General features: G+C 46.2%; 1 protein-coding gene across 2 annotated transcripts; it reads right to left on the bottom strand.

Annotated features, from left to right (window-relative positions):
• Positions 1 to 6229: 6229 nt before the first annotated feature.
• Positions 6230 to 14720, bottom strand: PROX2 (prospero homeobox 2). 2 transcript variants are annotated; one of them, XM_055538668.1, is made up of 4 exons: positions 13428 to 14720; positions 9230 to 9337; positions 7981 to 8175; positions 6230 to 6489 (listed from the first exon to the last, which is right to left on the bottom strand). In XM_055538668.1, the coding sequence occupies exons 1-4, from the start codon at positions 14718 to 14720 to the stop codon at positions 6304 to 6306; spliced, it is 1782 nt and encodes a 593-aa protein (XP_055394643.1). In that variant the 3' UTR covers positions 6230 to 6303. The 2 variants fall into 2 exon arrangements, with proteins under 2 accessions (XP_055394643.1, XP_055394644.1); XM_055538669.1 differs by lacking the exon at positions 9230 to 9337 and having other exon boundaries at positions 14001 to 14720.
• Positions 14721 to 16146: the final 1426 nt, after the last annotated feature.

The raw sequence follows: 16146 nt of genomic DNA on the forward strand, positions 1-16146 counted from the left end.
GCAAGCTTATCTTTGTGGAAATGTAGATTTTAAATATTGAGAGGAAATATTGAAGAAATATTAATTTCCTCTCAAATACTGAGAGGGAAGCTAGGGTTATGTCAGTAAATGCTCCCTGAACCCACCCACCCAATCAAGAAAGCAGTGCGACAGCCTCTTTAACAAGTGGAACAATTCAAAGATGTTTTGAATAACTGCACAGAAGTTAATTCATAAAATACTCAAGCCAAGAACTGTCCAGTGGACACTGATACAGCTTTTAAAAGCAGTTGCTAAAGACAGCAAGTAGGATAATTTTAGAAATGCTATCAGTACATCAGTCACAAAGTTTATGGTTAAAAGGATGTCAAAAAAACAATGTATTGGCCTATAAAAAAGAAAAGCTGGTTGATGTATTAGCAACCAACTAGCAAATGGCAATGATTGTGTCATATGTCTAGAAAGCAGCACGTCAACATACAGTTTTTACAAAGAGCAAATGAGGATGCATATAAAGTTCATAGCACAAGGCTTTTTTTAAAGCTGGGTTTTGTTTACCTCTCAGGAGATACCACTTTAAAGCTATGTTTTATGCTGTCGTCCCCTAAATCAGTGCGTGTTACTGCATGGTTGTAGTGAAAAGAAAATTTAGAATATGTTTTGTATCAGTAATGTCACACATCAGGGCCATTCTTAAGAAATAATTATTTTTCACTAGTAGGAGTACAGATTCATGATTTTGCCAACAGTTTATGACTGCTGAGTAAGAACGTAGCTACTGAGTACCTACCGAACACTCGGAGTGTGCCGAGAATTTCATATGTATGACTTTACCTAAAACTCAGAACAGTTTTACTGAGGTAGTTACTTTTTTATTATCTCTGTTCTACACATGGGAAAGCTGAAGCCAAGGGAATAAACAGTTTGCAGAGATCATAGCTGGTAGGTGCTTGAGCCAGAAAGGAAAGACACTCTAGAACTCATGCCCCTAACCACAGTACTCTTCTTCAGAAAGGTGTTGGTTGAGGGGGAAAGTGAAGGTAGGGAGACTGCAGATCAGATCACTGAGAATAAAGTGGAGAAAAATGAGACATTCTGGCCTTAGACTGCTTTTCTAGCCTAAGGTACCCAGTGCTTGCTTACTTTTCAAACTTAGTTAAGGAGAAGCAGTGATCAAGGAGATAGGAGTCTGGGTGGAAGAAATATGAGGAGAACAATATGAGGGCACAGTAAAGGACAGAAATGGTATGGACCTAACAGAAGCAGAAGATACTAAGAAGAGGTAGCAGGAATACACAGAAGAACTGTACAAAAAAGATCTTCATGGCCCAGATAACCAAGATGGTGTGATCACTCCTCTAGAGCCAGACATCCTGGAATGCAAAGTCAAGTGGACCTTAGGAAGCATCACTATGAACAAAGCTGGTGGAGGTGATGGAATTCCAGTTGAGCTATTTCAAATCCTTAAAGATGATGCTGCACTCAATATGCCAGCAAATTTGGAAAACTCAGCAGTGGCCACAGGACTGGAAAAGGTCAGTTTTCATTCCAATCCCAAAGAAAGGCAATGCCAAAGAATGCTCAAACTACCTCACAGTTGCACTCATCTCACATGATAGCAAAGTAAAGCTCAAAGTTCTCCAAGCCAGGTTTCAACAGTACGTAAACCGTGAACTTCCAGATGGTCAAGCTGGTTTTAGAAAAGCGAGGAACCAGAGATCAAATTGCCAACATCCTTGGATCATCAAAAAAGCATGAGAATACCAGAAAAACAGCTATTTCTGCTTTATTGACTATGCCAAAGCCTTTGACTGTGTGGATCACAACAAACTGTGGAAAATTCTTAGAGAGATGGGAATACCAGACCACTTGACCTGCCACCTGAGAAATCTGTATGCAGGTCAAGAAGCAACAGTTAGAACTGAACATGGAACAACAGACTGATTCCAAATCAGTCAAGGCTGTATATTGTCACCCTGCTTATTTAACTTATATGCAGAGTACATCATGAGAAATGCTGGGCTGGATGAAGCACAAGCTGGAATCAAAATTACCAGGAGAAATATCAGTAACCTCAGATATGCAGATGACACCACCCTTATGGCAGAAAGCAAAGAAGAACTAAAGAGCCTTTTGATGAAAGTGAAAGAGGAGAGTAAAAAAGTTGGCTTAAAGCTCAACATTCAGAAAACTAAGATCATGGCATCTGGTCCCATCACTTTATGGCAAATAGATGGGGAACAGTGGAAACAGTGTCAGACTTTATTTTTGGGGGGCTCCGAAATCACTGCAGATTGTGACTGCAGCCATGAAATTAAAAGACGCTTATTCCTTGGAAGAAAAACTATGACCAACCTAGACAGCATATTAAAAAGCAGAAGACACTACTTTGCTAACAAAGGTTCATCTTGTTAAAGCTATGGTTTTTCCAGTAGTCATGTAAGGATGTGAGAGTTGGACTATAAAGAAAGCTGAGCCCGAAGAATTGATCCACCACAGCTTTGGAACTGTGGTGTTGGAGAAGACTCTTGAGAGTCCCTTGGACAGCAAGGAGATCCAACCAGTCCATCCTAAAGGAAATCAATCCTGAATAGTCATTGGAAGGACTGATGTTGAAGCTGAAACTCCAATAGTTTGGCCACCTGATGCGAAGAAGTGACTCATTTGAAAAGACCCTGATGCTGGGAAAGATTGAAGGCAGGAAGAGAAGGGGACAAGAGAGGATGACATGGTTGGATGGCATCATCAACTTGATGGACATGAGTTTGAGTAAGCTCCAGGAGTTGGTGATAGGTAGGCCTGGCGTGCTGCAGTTCATGGGGTCGCAAAGAGTTGGACATGACTGAGCGACTGAACTGAAGGGAAGACTAGGATCTGACGTTTAAGGGGTGAGTCTGGAGAATTCCAGAGTGGCAAAGCAAGAGTTTATGAGTATGAAGGATAAGATTGTGGGAAACAACCCCAGGGGACTTGGTGAAAGTGAAGACAGATTCCTCAGGGAATGTATGAACATGTGAATCTGGTGGAGTTTGGAGGTGGGTGGGTGGGTGTTCCTGTACTGTTTTCATTATCTGTACCTGTCCTCAACGTTTCATCAGACAATCCCTTCCTTCTCTGGGGCCTCACATCTGATTTTCTAAAACAACATGATTGAGCATCAACTCCTGGGTACTTGGTTGTACTATTTAAGTTTATATAATCTGAAAGAGCTCCTTCTGGTCTGTAGGAATTGTCTACCCTTTAAAAACGCCTTTTTCATGAATTATCTTATTCTACAACTGAGCACTTAGTACATCTTTTTAAGTATAGGTACCATGATCGACCTCAGAGATACGGCATGTGTTATCAATAATCAATCTCAAATAGGTAACCAGAGCTCATTCCTTACAGTGTGTGTTGTATATACTTAAATCTGACCAGGAGTAATTTGCTGTACACCAGAAACTAACAAACATCAACTATATTTCACTTTTAAAAAGAGATTATGAACAATTTAGAATACACTTCATCCGGGAAACTGGTCACCAAAATTTCAGCAAATTTTTTAAGGATTTGACTTAAAAAGATGTATTTTCTTAAAGGTACATGTAAAATTATGGAAGCCTTATTTTAAATTATTAATTTCTCTTAAGATTCTACATTATTGAAAACAAAGACACATTTTAAAAAGTAGACCTATGCACCTCCATGGGTCTGGGGTATGCAACTTTATTAAAGAGTGGTGTGCTATCTCTGCCAGTGTGCACTTTCTCTGATGGAAAGAAAAGGGTTCAGGTGCCCCTTATATACCTAGGAGATGCCCTTGGCCTCTTTACTGTATGAATCTGGTTTGGAGCTGTGTATACTAAATGCAACCATGTTTGAAATAAAGGGTCCTAATGAATCTCTTTCTGCATGGAATGCCAATTAAGTGCCTGCTTTTAATTGATAATTGGACATTAATCCCTAAGTAGTGCCATCATCTTAAACCTTAGTCCAGCCCCTACTGTCCATCAATGAAGGATTGGACAGTTATGCAGTATTTGACTAGACCCTGGGCATGTTTACTTTGGAAAAGAATAGTACCCATGTGCACCTTAATGGGAAGAAAAAGGTGAATAAACAGTTGACCTTTGGCAATATTATGACTGCTAAAAGAACACAATAACCAGCTCAGCTTACAGTCCAAATGTGTTCCCTCCATTCTTGGTAGAAACAGAAAATTATAATAAAACAGAAAATTCTTCTGTTGGCAGAGACTATGTATTTATACATTCTTGTGTGTTTAGCTCAGTGGTTAGAGAACACTTCCTGGAAAGATTGCAGTACACAAGTGTTTTCAATTTGAACTTGTACATTTCAAGGTTCACTGCCCTGGAGGTGGCTTGGCTCAGTGTTTAAAACACACACTAATGAATTTCAGGTTTGGGACAGAAAGTGGCTGTTCCACATTGGACAATCATGTGAACTTGGAATTGCTTTCCATGAATGTCTTAAATAACTGTAATGTCACTCTGGACAGCAGGTTCTCCTGTCTCCAAACACAGATAACTGATTGCCTTTGCTCAGGATACTCAGTGCTTGCTTACTTTTAAAACTTAGATTTGGCAGTCTTTCATTTTTGTAAAGGGAACATTGTAGGAGAAAATAGGGCAAAGATCATCTGAGTACAGTTGGATGTACTGAAGGACACTTACAAATAACCTTGAAACAACCCCAAAAGACTGGTTCGGGCTGAATATTTTTCTTTTTCTTTCTCTCTCTTTTTTTTTCATTTTGTTTTTCCTCTTGGCTGTTTGGAGTAAGAGAAAATTCAAAAGAAGGTCACCTTTCCTACCATTTTGTGTTGATACATCTAGCAATAATTTAGGAACTTCATCCTATCTGATCCAGCTGACCTGAAAAGTCAAGGAAGTAGGCTAGTTGGTATAGTAATTTCTGTAGAGGAGAAAGCAGTAAGCTACTGAAATCACAGACACCCCTTAGTCAGAATGAGCTCTGAGTGATGCCCGCCCTGGCCTGCGCACTTATGGCATGCTTTCAAAGACTTGATTTTCTGACTAGCTGGGATGCTGCAATTACCCAGCATTCCAGAGATCTTGCTTATATGCTCAGAGCAAGTCACCATTTGTGTTGAACCAGCAGGGGGAAAAGAAAAAAAAGTAGATTTCCTGAATTCCTTTATCTGTGAAAGATTGACCATGGGCGGTAAGGTCCTTATGGAGCAGGGGAGTTTCCATTTCTGTGTGATGCCGTATTTGTCTCAGTTATGCCATTCATCATCTGGGAGGCTGTGCACAAACCTCCCGTCTGAGTTGCAGTTTCCTCCTTCCTCATTTAAGCAAGCTGGGCCAGATGAGCCCCTCAGGCCCTTTCTAGCTTTCATGCCCTGAAGTTCAGTTTCTTCGGCACATAGGAGCTTGGGGCATTCATTACATTGGTCGACTAGAGACAGTTTGGGTTATTTAACTGCTGATAAACTTCCAGCAGATAACTGTGAATGTATAACAACACTCAAATCCTGCAGAAAGTTTGTATTGGCTTTGCTGAAAGGATCGGTGGACATCCGGGTAACAAAGCACTCCTAAGTGCCAGGCAGGGGTTGTCAGAAGACAGTGCCCATCAGTGCTGGGTGCTCACCGGGGACAGTGGCCTGTTTGAGAGCATGGGTGGCAACACAAGGTGGTCCCTGTGCAGCCTGGCATCAGAAGGTCGTGGGTGCCTCCATGCTCCTGACCACCCCTCCCAACCCAAATGCCCTGGCCTTGTAGCCTTTGGTGACTTACCTCACAGTTCTAAGATTCTGTGTGGTTATTTTTAAAATGAAGATAATATCTACTTTTCAGGATAAATAGCTTAAAGGTAATGTATTTGAAAGTGTCTTGCAAATCAGTAAAAGTTGATAAATAGATAACTAAAAACAGCAATTTGTAAAAAAGACTCCCAATAAGATAACTTTATCTGAAAGCTGAAGGGGAGAAAAAAAGAACATTTGTGTAGTGAGTAATAAACATTTCACAGAGTACTCTCAGACGTATCTCTATATCCTTACAACCTCGTTTTACAGATGCAGGGATACCTGCAGGTTCCCAGGGTCATGATACCTGAAAACAGTGGAGTGGAGATTCTTCTGGTTCCAAACCGTTGTGTTCCTTTTACAGTATTTTATAGTTAATGTTAAACCTCTGGTAATTCTGGACAAGGAAATAAATGATCAAAAAGTGGTCATAGTACCTATTTGAGGGATTTCTCCTTACCCTCGTTATATGGCTACAGCTGTACTGATTGCCACTTGAGAACCAAACCCAGGGGAGCCAGACCCGTCACTCCTCCCTTTGTGGGATCTTAATTCCCAAACAGTTCCTGGGGATAGCTGGAAGATTTGAATATCTCTGGGATGTCACTGTCCAGTTTTGAAATAATTTTATAAATGGGTTTCTTCCAGGAAGGATCTGCGTCTTTGCCTGCAGAGACAGCCCTGAAGAACTCCTGTAAAGTCAAGCTGGCGATTTCCAAGAAGCAGTCTGGGACCTGCATTCCCAAAGAGACCCACGAGAAAGAAAAAACGTGAGGCGGTGAAGCCTGGCGCCATCCAGACCTCACTGCCTGACGCTGCCATTTCCTTGGGTTGCAGGCTGACCGGAGCACCCCTACTCTACTGGCCCCTGACTTTTGAAGCCCCAGGAATCTCTTGCTCCCTCATCAAATACGGACCTTAAAATGATGATCCTGATGAGACAGCCTTGGGAAAAAACGGATTAGGGACACTTCCTCTGTAGGAGTAGTTGATTCCATTAATGGGTGACATTTTCAGCAAGTGGGAAATCCTGACTGGTTGAAATGAAATCTGTGGTTCAAAAGAGGTTTTTGGTATTCTTTTCCTTAGTGCCTCACGTGGAAGGAACCACCCCAAGCTTATGACTGTCGTACCTCATTCCACCTTTTTTGGGGACTAAATTCAAAGGACTTGGAATCACTCCTGCTTCCAAAGCCAACCATTTGGCTTGGGGGTGGAGAGGGCTCAAGACTATGTTCCAGGACCTCACCCAGACTGGCAGCATTAATGATGGGACATCCCGCAGGGCCTCCAGATCCAGCCTGGCTGGGGGCTTGCCCCCACTGCCTGCCAGATGACCACCTCCACGTGGAAAGATGCAGTGCTGCCCCCCACCCACATGCCTGGACCCCCACGAGCCTCTCAAAGGAGGCATGGTCCGTTTTCCCCACAGGTAGGCTTAGGTTTCTAAGCATATTCCAATGGGGCATCTGAACAGCGGATGCCAGCAGTTCTCTGCTTTCTTGGAGGGGTCCATACACTGCTCCTCGTGACCGCACAGTCAAGTGAGAAATGTGAGAAGAGCTCGTGACCAGACACACCGGGCACCTGCAGAACAAGATGCCAGCCGAACAGAGCTGTTGGCTGTTGCAGGCTCTCACCGATGACACTTGGGCCAGTTGCTCACCCTTCGCCGATGCTTTACCTCTAAGGTGCCACCAGTGTGCCTTCACGGGGATCCCCAAAGGACTGAGCAGCTTAAGTATTGTGTATTACTTCCAGAAAGGATTTGAGATGACTTGCCATGGAAGGCCCACAGATAAAACTGTTCAAGGGAGAATAAAGGTAAGAACCAAATGATAAACAGCAACTGGTGTAAAGAAACCTTGGCCAAGAACTAGTGCTGCAGCTAGAGCCCGGCATTTATCCTGGGCCTCCTGGTGCAAAGGCGAGAAGCCTTTCAGGGTGTACAACCCGGTCATTAGAGTATTGTCTAAAATGGCCTAATACCTGACCTCTGCCCGTGTTTCTGAATAAAGACTGGCTGGAGATTCAGTTTGGTATCTACCTGTTGCCTACTAGAAGATGCGGAGGCCGTCATCTTTGTGGATGGTACAGAGATGGGTCCCAGGCTGCCCTGCTCTCAGTGACGTAAGGACAGACATGGAAGGGGATCTTTTCTAAAACTCCAATCACAAAGGGAAGGCGCTCATCAGACTTCCTGGGCCCCGAGTGCATGGTCTTACCTCAAAGTCGTTTCCCTTGTTATAGTGCATATTGAGAGCTCGAAAAAGTTCTGAGTCGCGGAGAACCACCAGCATTTTGGGATTTGTGACACCATCTGAAATCGCTTGCCGAGCAAATTTCTCCATCTGTATGTAATAAAACTCACGGAAGTTGCTGAACCACTTGATCATCTGGGAGGTGATGCAGCGGTTGAACTGTGCAAACAACAGGATCCATGAAGTCAGACGTTTGCCACGAGGTGCTCAGAGTCAGAACTGCCAGCTTCCAATTCAACACAGGGCTTAGCAAGAGTGGCTTCAATTCACACTAAACAGGGCTTTCTTTAAAAAAGAAGTCACAGCTATTTTCTAAGCCTATACAGTTATACATAGAAAAATCTGAATTAGCTGTAATACCCAGTAGAAAACAAATGTATTTTATAGCCTAGACTTATAAAAGTTTTTCACTCCTTAAGTGTGACTTTGGGAGGGCCCAAGGTCAAGATCAGTGTGGTCCCAGTGTCTGCAGCACCCACGTAGATTACATCACAGCCCCAGTGCCCTCTGCCAGGTAGAGCCAAGGGAAGGGGTAATGGTATAGATCAGAGGACTAGGTATTGGCAACTCAGAGTTGCAGAATGAATCAAAAATGAGAACTTGGATCAGGGAAGAAGCAAGCGACCGGGTATGAGGGAAATAGCTCAAAAAAAAAAAAAAAAAAAAACATAGGATGATTGAGATACAAAGGATACAAAGTATTAATAGCCCCTAACCCAACACCCAGGGTAAAGGAGACCCTCTGAAACCATGGAAACATCCAAGGCCTGGTTCCAACCATCAGAGCTTGATTTTTCTCATTGTCACATTGATTTGTATGGTCCTTCACTCAGTTTTGAAACAAAAAAGTTCAAAGGTAAATTTAACAGCCACAGTGTGCAACTCTTGATATATTCTTTCTTTTTTATAGTGTCCCCAGCAAAGACAGAACACTAGGCTAAAGGTGCTGTTTACTCTTGGTTCTGTAAGCCCGCCTCCTTCCCCAAGTGTTTCTGGGTCTTAGCTATAGCTCAGAAGCTTACGTTCAGAGACCCGACCTTCCTTCCCCCAAAGTTACCCCTGTTTGTTCAGTCTCTCAGCCCAGGACAAAAATCCCACGACAAGAAGAGGAGCTGAAGTGCACAGATGATGACCTAGGATTTGACTCCACGTGGGAAACACCTCTGGCCCTGGGGAGTTTTGCAGAGACTGAAACTCAGTTGAAGGACTTTACCTGAACATCAGGGAAATAAGCCTTCAGGAGGCTGGAGCTGGGGTAGCGTGTGAAGAAAAACATTAGTTTGGCCTTCTTCAAGTGACCAGGATTGAGGCCCTCCTGGATTTGGCCCAGGGTCAAGGAAAACTAAGACCAGTTTATCAAATGATTTTGTCAAATTATCCACATGGTAAATTGCCCTGTTCCTTATGGTTTCTATTTAATTTTTTTCCGGTTGAATGATGTATTTGCTTCATTTTTCTGTCTCTAGCAAGTATGATCAGATAAACTTCTTTCTTTCCAGATGCTGAATACCATCTATGTACAGTAAAGTTGCAGAGTTTAAAAAACATTTTGATGTGTTAAAGATCTATAGCATATGTGATAGCAAATACAATTTGTTGTACTCAGTGTGAGTGTGTGCGCTTTCACAATAGGGTGGGAAGAGATGGCAGCTGTCCCCCAGATAAACTATGTTAAAACCCCAAGTAGAGACTTGCTTCTCTCTGTCTCAGTTTCCTTGTCTGTAAAATGAGAGGAGTCAACTAGATGGTCCCCTTTCTGGCCCTCATCGTTGCGTTTGTGGTGTTGATGCCAGTGAGCACCTAACCTGACTGAGTACCAGATCATGGTACTCAGTGATCTGGCTTTGGCTCAAGAAGCTTGAATTGCCAGGCTGCACTTCTTTCTGTTTGCCTGGCAGAAGTTCCCCCTCACCCTCCCCACCTCAACTCAGATGCCCCCTCTGCTGTGAAACGCTTCCTTGCCGAGGTAGGCCTTCCTTACCCTGGGCTACCAGCGTTCTTTGTGTAAGCTGTTTTTTTAAGAATGATGTGATTGGGATCTTCAGTGCATGTTTGTCTCCCCATTTAGACTGTGAGCTCCTTGAGAGCAAGGGCCTTACCCTTTCATCTTTGTATTCCACGTGCCTAGCCTGGTGCTAGGAGCAGAGTAGGTGCTCAATAAATGTTTGGTGAATGAAGGAATGAGTGAGTGAATTGTCAACTTTAATCCACGATTAACTATGGCGATTCTATTCCAACCCATGCCTCTCACTCTGGGAACAGATCCCTTCCCCTTTAATAAGAGCAGGGGGTTGTGGCCTGAAAACCTAGCACCAGGGTGGTAGGGAAATAAAGAGTCTTACGCTAGAACACTTAGCTTCCCAGGAACAATCCTAGGGCTGAGTGGGAGACGTACAGGGTAACCTTGGAGCTGAGGCTGAGAGCTGTAGCTTTAGGACAATGAAGGCTTCTCAGTAGGACAGGTCCGTTTACCCGAAGGAAACCAGACAACTATAGCTGGCCCAGGCACCCAGGCCGCTGTCCAGGAGGCCCCCGCCCCTTGCCTCATTAGCCCTACTTCTTATCTTATTCTTCATAAGTGCTGTGGAAAGAATCCTGGATTGGGAGCTCAAAGACCCAGCTTCAGATAATAGATTTTGCCACCTAGTCCCTGTGTGACCCTGGGCAAGCTGCTTACCTTCTCTGGGCCCCATTTCTAAATTGTGGAGTGTAGTGGTTGAAACTTGTGCTTGGAAGTCAGATGCTGGCTTTGAATCCTGGCTCTGCATGTGTTTGTCTTTGAGCAAGTTAGTCTGCTTCTCTGTCCCTCTCAGATACTGATCTAGAGTAGATACTTGAGGGTGGTGAGGTAACTTGGGCTCACAACCCCTTATCTGAAACAGTGGGCCAAATGGACGCCAGGTTTCAGAATTTATTTTATCAAGGCAATATGGTGCGTGTATGATGTGTTAGTTACTGCCCACAGCAGGGTCTGTGGCAGCTGTCTAATCAGATAAAGTTGCAACAGCAAAATCAATGACTAATTGTGCTAAGTGAGATAGTCTGTAAGAGGCCTCCTATCAGCACAGGGAGGGCTTCCCAGATGCCGCTGGTGGTAAAGAACCTGCCTGCCAATGCAGGAGACACAGGAGATGTGGGTTCCATCCCTGGGTCAGGAAGATCCCCTGGAGGAGGGCATTGCAACTCACTCTAGTATTCTTGCCCGGAGAGTCCCCATGGACACAGGAACCTGGCGGGCTATAGTCCATGGGGTTGCAAGGAGTCGGACATGACTGAAGCGACTTAGCACACAGCACAGGTCAGGTTTTGCAACCAAGAGAATTTCCCAGCGACCTTAGGAGAAAGAAATCATAGAGGTTTTCAGAGCGTTTTGAGTTTCAGAACTGTGTCTAGGTGGCAGTGCACAGGGGCACTGTCAGTCCCAATGCCCACCACCCAGGAGGTGTGTGGTCACTCATCATTGTCTCGTCATCATAGCCGCTCCACCTGTGCACAGGGGTGTCATGTGAATGGAAAGTTCATTTATACTTAAGCATCTTGCTCTTCTGGGCTTTCAAGGCCCAGAAGAACAAATTTATAATTCTAGAATGAGGGAATAATTGGGGCCAAGATGCTGCCTGGGGGCCCCAAATCGTTCCAAAGGTAGCCAACTGCATGACCGGGGCAGCCAGGCCCTGTGGGTGGCCGCTGAAAACCTCCTGAAGTTCTCGGAGCCCAAGCTTCATTTCACGAGGCAGGGCCAGGCATACAGGAGGTGCTTTTCTGAAACAGCAGAATACCCTTCCCAGGGGAAGATCAGTGGAGAATCTTTGGGGACTGAGTTCTTGAGGTTCTTCCACAATCTGACAGGGAGACTTAACCAGTGGCCTCTTATCAAAGACCGGACAGATAGCTTCTCTAACAGAGGGCTTTCATCTGACAAGAAAATCTGTCTATGGTGATATCTCCGTGTCTACTGCCTGAAAGATGTACTGGTGGCCTTCGAGATGCTCTCAGCATTGGGTTTGTTTGTAGCTGTTGCTCCCTGCCTGCCAGGAAAAGAACCCAGGGGTGGCCAAGCTTGGGCAGTGTTGCCAACACTTGTGACCAGCAGGTGGCGCTCATAGCATTTAGGACGCAAGAGCCAGCCTGGTGCGGCCCTGAGCTGGTCCACCCCATCCTGCCGCCTTCACCACAGCCTGCCAGGTAGAAGGGGCATGAGTATTCACCCCTGCTTGTGTGACTCCACAGAACCCAGGAGGTGCAGTTTAAGGCTGTCCCTGAGAAGCAGCAGCGTGAGCTTGGCTCACTAAAAAAGCCACATCCAAAATATGTTCTCAGGAGCTTTAATCTCACAAGATGCTGGTTGAAAGAGGGTTCTTTGGTTTTATGTGTGTGGAACCGCATACATTCTCCTCTTAGTGTTTTTCATCGGACTTCATGTTAAAAAGGCTCTGAGAAGTCCCACAGAAATGGAATTAACCCAGTGTTTACCCAAGCAACTTCTTCTCTTGCTTCAACAACTTTTACATTCCTGAGGGAGGGTTACTCTGGAGAAATGCCTGTTTCTCAGTGGGATCTCCCTACAGCTTGCAGAGGTGATGCAGTAAGATTCAGACCCCCTGCAGACCAGCCTGGGCCCCACAGCCTGCTCGGCGGGGGCCCCCCACCCTGCTCCACACACACACAGCACCCAGCTCTCTCCTCAGCTGCAGCCTAGACGCTAGTCCTTCAACTGAAGTCTTCTTACCCCTTTCACCTGGCCTCAGGTCTTGTCCCTGAAGAAAATCTCCCCTTTTCCCATTGGCCCCACAAGTTTCTGGCCCCTCATGTATTGCCCATGAGTTATCTAGTCGGTGCAGGTAGAGGGACATGACTATTCACCCCTGCTAGTGTGACTCCACAGACACGAGGAGATGCAATTTAATGAGATGTCTCAATGAAGCAGATGTCTCTTTTTGCCTGAAGAGACAAGAGGTTCCGGGAGCCATGCCTCAGGTAAGGGCATTCCTTTGACCTGTTCTGCCGAGGTGTCTGAGCAGCTGACGTCTCAGTGATGGGGTTCTTCCTTCCACAGGGTGTTTTTGTCATATTTTGGGAGCCCATTTGGGTTTAAAAATAAACAAAACCCTTCCAGACCCAAAGGACTAAGTCAGTAGTGATAGAATCTATGTTACAGAAGAAGGTAAGGGAACTCTCCCAGACCCTTAGATCTCAGAACGTGGTCACCACTTTCTCAGGAACCTACTAGCTATGAGCCACAGGGGAAGGAAGCCCCAGAACGAACATTAAGAAGACCCGCTCTCCTCTGGAAGGGCAGAGCAGTTCCCTGTGCCAAGCAGTTATTTGTCCCCTAACCTCCCCTCAGCGTCCAGAGTTCCTGTCTCTCTGGGCTGGGACAAACGAGAACCCCAATTGCCCAAAAAGGATATGTGGGCCGCAGAGAAAGGAAGCGTGTCCATGATGGCCTGCCGGCCACCCGGCTCCATTTTCACCGGGGAGACGAGGGGCAGTCTTTCCAAACAGGTGGACGTGAAGGGCCAGGGGCACTGCTGCTGGCCCAAGGGCAGAGGTCGCGGTTTGGCAGCTCCCCAAGGTCGCAGGGCCACCTTGGAGGAGGGCTGGCTCAGGGCAGATGGGTCCTGAGGAAGATCGCCCCTCCAGCGGCCACCGGGCCCATGGCCTAGTAGCTGGCCGAGAATCCACTCCTCCTGGATGTGGGCAGGTACAACTGCCAAGGGACAGTCTGCTGGGGGAGCCTGATAGGGTTTAGGGATCATTCTCGGAGAGACGGGGTACCTGGGAGAATCTAGAGGCTTGGCCAGCGATAAGCTTCCCAGCGGAGCCTCCCCTGGTGGCTGGGCCCGCCTGGGCAAGGCCACCAGAGGAAGCGGATCTTTATGGGCACTGCCCTCGGGAGGCAAGGGCTCACTTCTCCCGTCTGGCACTGGCCCCTGGAATCTCCCGCCCAGCTGATTCAGGTGCCCCGATGGATCCACCAGTACCTTTTGTAACACCGAGTCCACAGCCTGGGATATGGCCCCTGTCAGTTCTTTCTTCAGACTCTCCAGCAAGGCCCGTGCTCCAGTGGGAAGAAACCTGGGCCCCTCAGACAGGTACTGGACCTCAGATACTCTGTGTTTCTCCACCCTGGAGAGGTCCCCGATGGACCCTTGGCTGTGGTCGCTGTCCGCCCCCCAGGGCCCAGACCTAGAGCCATTCCTTTGGTCTGCCGTTGGAGGGCCCTGAGCTGCAGCCCTGGGCTCCACGGCCCGCAGGATGCGCTCCTGCAGGTGTCTCATCTGCTGCCTCAGCAGGTGAAGCTGTCCTCTCACCCGAGGACCCCCCTTCCTGCCGCCGCCGCCCCGGTTCCCCGCGGGGCCTGCCTCCAGGGGGTCTTGCTGCATTGGAAGGCTCTGCTTCCTCTTCCGCCCCTGGGCCTTCTCTGGGCGGCTAGGGCTGTCCCCGGCGGGGGCCCTGCTTGGCCCCAGAGAGGTTGGGGAGAGGAACATGCCTTGGACGATGGTCTCTACTCTGGCCCTCTTTGCCTGGATGTGCTCATCCCCAAAGCAGTCAGGGTCGAAGAGGCTGGAGCTGGGGACCTGACTCCAGGCAAAGGGGGAGCATCTGCTCTGCTCTCTGGGGGACAGGCTTCTTCCACCTTCCATACAAGGTTCTGTTGGATGCTGGGCTGGTCCCAAAAGCAAGCTGGAGTTTGGATCCATCTCTTGGCTCCACAGATGCCGTAGTCAGGGTTCCGCAAGACAGTTCCTCCTCTGGAGGCTCTCAACTGGAATGCACCTCCAGGGAGCTGGGGATTTCTCCTCTCCACTTAGAGGAAGGATTCAGACTCTGGGATTCCAGGCGCTCACCCACCACCTGGGCACTCTGAAAATAGAGACGAGAGAAAACAGGACCTGTGACTTTGAGTGGTTCCTTTCAAACTTGACCAGCAGACGAATCAGCCTGAATCTTGTTAAAATGTAGATTCTCAGTCAGCAGGTCTGGTGTGGGGCAACGATTGAATCTGTATCCCCAGCCAGCTCCCAGGTGATGCCGCTGGTCCCGACCACAGTTTGAAGACATTCCCAAGAACAGGCCTCCCAAGAGAAAGTTCTTGTCCTGCCAGGACATAACAATAAAATAATCCATAATAATGATTGTGGCAGTCAGTTGCATAATCAGCATTGTGCCAATAACTTTACACCCATTACCTGATTTAATTCTCTTAACAGCTCTGTGGGGATGCTGGCAGTCCTATTTTACAGATAAAGGAAACAGGCTCAGAGGAATTAAGAAGTTACCTCCCTAAGGTCATATAGTTAGTGTCAGGCTGGAGTCAGAATAAGATTTATCTTGATTTAGAATGACTTTCTGCAATAGAATCACCCTGGGCACTTGTTAAAAATAGCAGATCCAGTAGGTCCGCCAGTCCTGCTTAACCAGAAGTCCTTGGTGCTGAGTTAGGGCACCTGCCTTTGAAACAAGCAAACTGAAGTCTGAGAACGTGCTGTTTGACCACTATGCAGTCCTGCTCCCAGAAGAGTTGGATCATGATCTTTCAACATTCTCACCACTGCTTTTTAAGCATCTACTGTACATCAAGACTTCTTCTGGATGCTTGGAGAGTCTGTGGTGAATAAAACAGCATAGTCTTGCTCTCATAGAGCAGGACATATAGCAGGGGAAGAGAGAATAAATAAGTACATTTTCAGGTCATGATAACTTCTATGAAGAAAAAAGACAATACGGGACTGGGATGAAGGTATGGGAGAATGAGGGAGCAATGTTAGAAAAGGCTGCATAAAGCTGTTTTATTCCCATGAATATCAAAGTACACTGCATTTGAACCAGGAGGTAATTCAGGTAGCAGGTATAAGGCACTTCGAGTTTATGAAACATTCATATGTGTAGTCATTACGTCTCGCACCAACCTTGACAGTTGGTGTAATTCTCCCATTTTGTAGATGAGGAAACTAAGGCTCATCAAGGTTAAGAATGGCTCTCAGTTACTAAGATTCCAGTCTTCTAATGCAAACACACTTCAGGTCCTTCCTCAAAGAAGACCTGCATAAGAGACTGACTTCTCTTCCTGTTAAGCAGATTCATCCTTTCTTAGAAAATTTAAATGAATTTCTTTTTTCTCTACAG

This window comes from Bubalus kerabau, chromosome 10 (assembly GCF_029407905.1).
Source record: "Bubalus kerabau isolate K-KA32 ecotype Philippines breed swamp buffalo chromosome 10, PCC_UOA_SB_1v2, whole genome shotgun sequence".
NCBI classification, from domain to species: Eukaryota; Metazoa; Chordata; class Mammalia; order Artiodactyla; family Bovidae; genus Bubalus; species Bubalus kerabau.